We start from the raw sequence: 4,914 nt of genomic DNA on the forward strand, positions 1-4,914 counted from the left end.
AATATTGATATAAACAATATGGTGCCCAATAGTCCAAACATTCCATGCCAAAGTTTCGAAGTGAAACGGGTATCACGGTGGGACGCGATCTCAACAGGAAGGTCATGCAGATGAAATCAACGTCAGCAAATACCTTACCTGTTTTCTCAGCAGAGATCAAATGTGAAACATGCGCAAGATGAACCATCTTGCTGAATTGGTCCAGTAGCACAAGGATCCCACTTTTGAAATTTGTGTCACGCGGAAGTCCGAATATGACGATCATCACACAGACTTCCAGCTGTCAATTGGCACCGCAAACGGGCCTGAGTGGACCCGACGGTTTTACTCTCTGTTAGTTGTTATAAGTCTTCCTTACTTGCTCACCCACTTATACATGTGTGGCCAATATTAAATCCGAGAAAGCCCGAAAAACATTTTCTCACGTCCGCGATGGCCACCCGAAGGGCTGTCATGGTACTGATATAAGGAACGATGACGCAAATCTTCGTGTTTAAGAGCAACAAACCTTGCTGAATCCTTGTGTTTAACTGCAGAGTACAACAACCCCATTGGATACTCCGGAATGGTGATCACGCGATCGTGTGCAAGACGGAAACCTTGCAGTGTTTTGCTGGAGTTTCTTTAAAACACCTCAACAAGTGCTGACAAAACTCATCGGACTTGTAACCTTCGACGATTTCATCGCAAATTAAAGTCATTGTCTGCGCATTGATCGTCCGGACACATTCGAATTGTCGACATGATGGTGCATATTTTTGCTCCCGGACTCTGCATCGTAGTTCGGACGTCTTGAAAACGCATCAGCTAACATGTTTGTCTTGTCTGGCTTGTAGTGTACAACAAAGTTGTACTTCGCAAAGAGAGAAACAACCGGCTATCTTCTGCAATAAATGAGGTGTCTTTACTGCCGTAAGCAGCAAGGCATGATTTTTATGACAGCGCAAAGAGCTCATCTCCAAGCAGGTACGCATGGAAATTAGCCAAAGCATACTTCATTGCTTGTAGCTCTTAGTCATGAACAAGAATGTGTTAATTCGCGAGCCGGAGTTGATGCGATTGATACGAAACGACTCAATCTCGACTCTCATCATCGTGTTGCATCAAAGCACAACCGACGTCATAATCACGTGCATCCCAGACCACGTAAATAGGCATATGTTTGGTATAGGCCAATCACTGATAGCTTTGCCTTCTTCCGGATCGACATGAACGCAATTCTTGCCCACAAAGCAGCCGAGAACGGGGATCTCATGCACTCTTTTAGGTTAGTGTAGGGTTGATCCTCTCGCATACCTTGGAAGACTTGTCAAAATGATCAAGATAAACATCGACATCAGACTTCTTACCCGTTTTCTTAGTATTAACGAGTAAATTGTCAAAATGACTCGGTGGGAACTCTCTCAATGGTTGAAACCATTCTGTTGAACGTCGCGGGAGCGTCCTTCAAACCTTGTGGCATGACTAACCATTTCCACAGCAAACCACTGGGGGTACTGACAGCAATTAGTGGTGTATTATTTTTGCGCTTCGTATCTGATAGAAATCATCTTTTAGATCGATCACACTGAAAACAGTAATTACAAGCATTCAATCAAGAAATAAATCCTTGTTGTGTCATTCAATTTGTTGAAGGTGTGAACAATGCGCCAACTATCTGTGGCTTCCTTCACTAAAAAGGTGAGACTTGCTCTAACGCACATAATTAGCCTTCTATCACAGTGCAAAGAACTCGTTAATTGCAACAACTATTTTTTTGGCAAAGGCCACTGTGTGCGAGACAATACTTCGTACCAGTAAATGTGTGAACCTCATGACAATTGACTCTGTCAGATGGCAATTCGTCCGGAACCTTGTATGGAAAACTACCAGCATATTCACTAGCAAGTCCATACACGGGGTTTGTTCTTAGAGCCTCTAACTTCTACTTTCCGTCCGTGTCTTCTCATCATATACTTCCGCAGTTTCGATGTCATCGACGATAGCTACTTCGATGATCACACATATTTGCAAAATTTCGCCTTTTGCCAGGCTACGCTTCAATGTCTTCTTGCTCATCAACGGCAAGGAAAACAAATTCTTTGACTATACTGGGAGGATTTTTAATCTTCACATGGCGAATAACATCAATGTCAACTTCTTCGTTGTAGGTCACAACATCAACTAGCTCGCACAAAGAATCTTGTTTTTGGTCACTCCCTTCATAAAAAAAAACGAGTACCTTGATCGCGGGCACGCTTAAAACTTGACGAAAAACTCTTCTTGGTGAAGATTACCAAGTCTACGTGCTATACGCCGAGTAAGGAGCTGCAATGCTCGCCGAAGACTCCTGGGCTTTTGATGATTACTAGAATTGGCATGCTTGTATAAGGTCCTAGCGACAGCCTTATAGCAAAAATGCTGCGTGTCATGTGTGGTATTTTAGCCGTCAATCATGATACAGAACCCTTTTTTACTGACCCATAAGGGTTGAGCAGACGGTGACACAATCTTTATCACGGTCGATAGTTGAGATACTGTATGTGTTTAGAGTCTACTCACATATATGCGATGTGATTGATGCAAATGGTTTCAGAAGAAGGTGCACAATGTGTGCTTAAAATTATGGATGATCTCTCACGCAATGAAGTCGAGTGCTTCCCTTGTAAGGCGAATTGAAAAATATGTTGGCCGCGTTGAAGGCCCTCTAGGATGCAGATGCGTGGCGATCGGTGCCAATTTAGCACATGGAAGACGACGTCAATACGAATACATGACTCTTGCCCGTGCTGGCATTGCACTGGGGCATTCACGGAGAGCAATTTTAGCACCATATGCCCTGCTTTTGTTAACTTCAGCTTCGCTGTTCTTAAAACCTCGATTCAAAATCCACTGTTTCGTTCCCGATTCTAACTATCTGTTAATATCAAGCGCCTATCCTCGATATTGCTTTGTCAGTCAGCATTCGCGTGTGCTTCAACCGCAAATGTAAGTGGTTTTCCTTCGTGCACAATTCCATGCAAATATATCTTTTTTCTAAACTGATGGTTACATACCGCAATTCGCTACTAGTAAATGACTGGATGGCTGTTCAAGCGTGCTAATGTGCATGCGTTATCGTATGCGGGCAATACTCCTTGACTGCATCACTGCAAGCTTCTGCATCTGTTCCTGCTGACTAACTGTTTCAGTTTCACGGTACAAGGTTAGAAGCACAAAGACCAATTTGTTATTCTGGTGTTCCACTAACCATATCACTCCATAGATTCGTCGGTGTATGGAGTTGCTTGATCACCAGCATTCCAAAAAATCGCATTTGTCGTGGTTTGATCTAAAGTGCACTTCCCGGCGCCAGTCATATAAATCTGTAAGAATGGTTGACCCCATGGACGTCATAATGGGTTTTGGCTTTGATCAACATACTGTTCGCGTATAAACAGGCTTTCATGCAGCCGTTCCTGGGGCACTTCATATACACGCACTGACTCAAGCCACAGTCGTTAAAACCATTCTTCGCAAAAACACAGCATGTTGCCTTTTTTAAGGCGCAGGCAACTTGCCTTAGTTGATTTAAGATCTCATTCGTTATGCAAACAAATTATTTGATGTCTTTATTATTATTAAACAATACGTGCGTACAGACACGTTCATCCTTTTTGCTACTCAGAAACGTTGATTTGATTCCATCCTTGTAAGCGTTCGTGTGGAATCTGCTGAAACAACACAGATTGAATCTTTTTTTGCTAAAATGGGGTGCGTCTCAATGTTTCGTTTAGCTATACTTTGTTGAACCCCCTTACCACCAATTGTGCCTTGCGGTAAATGATTTCACCAATTTGTTCCCCTTTTTGTGAAAACTCATCGACATGCAATCGAGCGAGCCGACCACACAGTGCAAGCAACGGAGTACTGCTTTGCACTGTAGCTTCTACCTTTCGCCATGCAATTGCTGCGAAAAATTCTGATTACCTTAAATAGAGGCGAATCGGATCTGGGGAGAAACACAAGAAGCAATGGTACTGGAGCAGAACGCTAGCTATGATGACAGAACCAAGTTAGTGATGTACAAGAATCATTTTCAAAAATAGAATGTTGAGATCACGAGGGCTGGATTAGTTCGTTAGGCGCGGTAAGATCGATACGCAGGTATATCGTCCGATCCGATAGTCCAAATAATCATCGAGAGGACAGGAAGCTAAAGTCTCGACAACACAGCCTTCCAAGACAGCTTCATCCAAAAGCGATGGCGAGTTTATCTCCTCGTCCTGTCGTACAATGACCGCTTTGGCTAAATTGCCTGCCTTCAAGGCACTGCCGAACTCTTCAGGGGACATCTCGTCCAGCTCAAGAAGATCATCTACTGCAGGCATAGCCTCAAGGCGGACGTCGCCATCTTCCTCCCCGTTCATACCATTGACGAGGGTGTATAACTGTGCAGCGTCATCAACGGTAGACACACCCTGGATCATGGTCGACGCACCGTATCTTGCAGACAACATACGGCGTCGCCGTCGCCTCTGTACAGAGGTTCAGTGTCTCGGTGAGACCAGGGTGAACACGCACCACGTCATGCGGTGTCTCCCTCACTGTCCGCTCCTTTGTGGCTCCGATTTTATCGACAACATCTGACGAAAAACTGCTCACCCCGCAGTCTTCGTCCAGAGGATAATGTGCCATTCGACGCGCATCTGAAGGGCCGTGCCCAAGATGCCTCGGACTCTGGCCGAGCACGCCAACTATGGCATGCAGCGACTGCTACGCATCGAGAGCAGTGCTCAGTGGTTAACGTGTCACTTCACGTGCATCACGGGGGCCTCGCCCCTGATGCCTTGGCCCTTGGCCGACCATTTCACGCATGACATGCAGCGACTGCTTTAAAACTCGAGCAGCGCTCAGTGGGTTACGTGCCACTCCACGATCAGCCCGCGAGCCACG

General features: G+C 45.1%; 3 protein-coding genes across 3 annotated transcripts; 2 read left to right on the forward strand and 1 right to left on the reverse strand.

Moving 5' to 3' along the window:
* Positions 1–2,623: 2,623 nt before the first annotated feature.
* On the forward strand, positions 2,624–2,971 carry PHALS_04454 (uncharacterized protein; the record flags this gene model as incomplete). Its single annotated transcript, XM_024722264.1, has 1 exon — positions 2,624–2,971. The coding sequence occupies one exon, from the start codon at positions 2,624–2,626 to the stop codon at positions 2,969–2,971; it is 348 nt and encodes a 115-aa protein (XP_024573357.1).
* Positions 2,972–3,845: 874 nt separating this feature from the next.
* On the forward strand, positions 3,846–4,067 carry PHALS_04455 (uncharacterized protein; the record flags this gene model as incomplete). Its single annotated transcript, XM_024722265.1, has 2 exons — positions 3,846–3,885; positions 3,958–4,067. 2 exons carry the CDS (start codon positions 3,846–3,848, stop codon positions 4,065–4,067), a joined length of 150 nt encoding a protein of 49 aa, XP_024573358.1.
* Positions 4,068–4,091: 24 nt separating this feature from the next.
* On the reverse strand, positions 4,092–4,478 carry PHALS_04456 (uncharacterized protein; the record flags this gene model as incomplete). Its single annotated transcript, XM_024722266.1, has 1 exon — positions 4,092–4,478. The coding sequence occupies one exon, from the start codon at positions 4,476–4,478 to the stop codon at positions 4,092–4,094; it is 387 nt and encodes a 128-aa protein (XP_024573359.1).
* Positions 4,479–4,914: the final 436 nt, after the last annotated feature.

Source organism: Plasmopara halstedii (genome assembly GCF_900000015.1).
Source record: "Plasmopara halstedii genome assembly, contig: Scaffold_262, whole genome shotgun sequence".
In the NCBI taxonomy this organism is placed as follows: Eukaryota; Oomycota; class Peronosporomycetes; order Peronosporales; family Peronosporaceae; genus Plasmopara; species Plasmopara halstedii.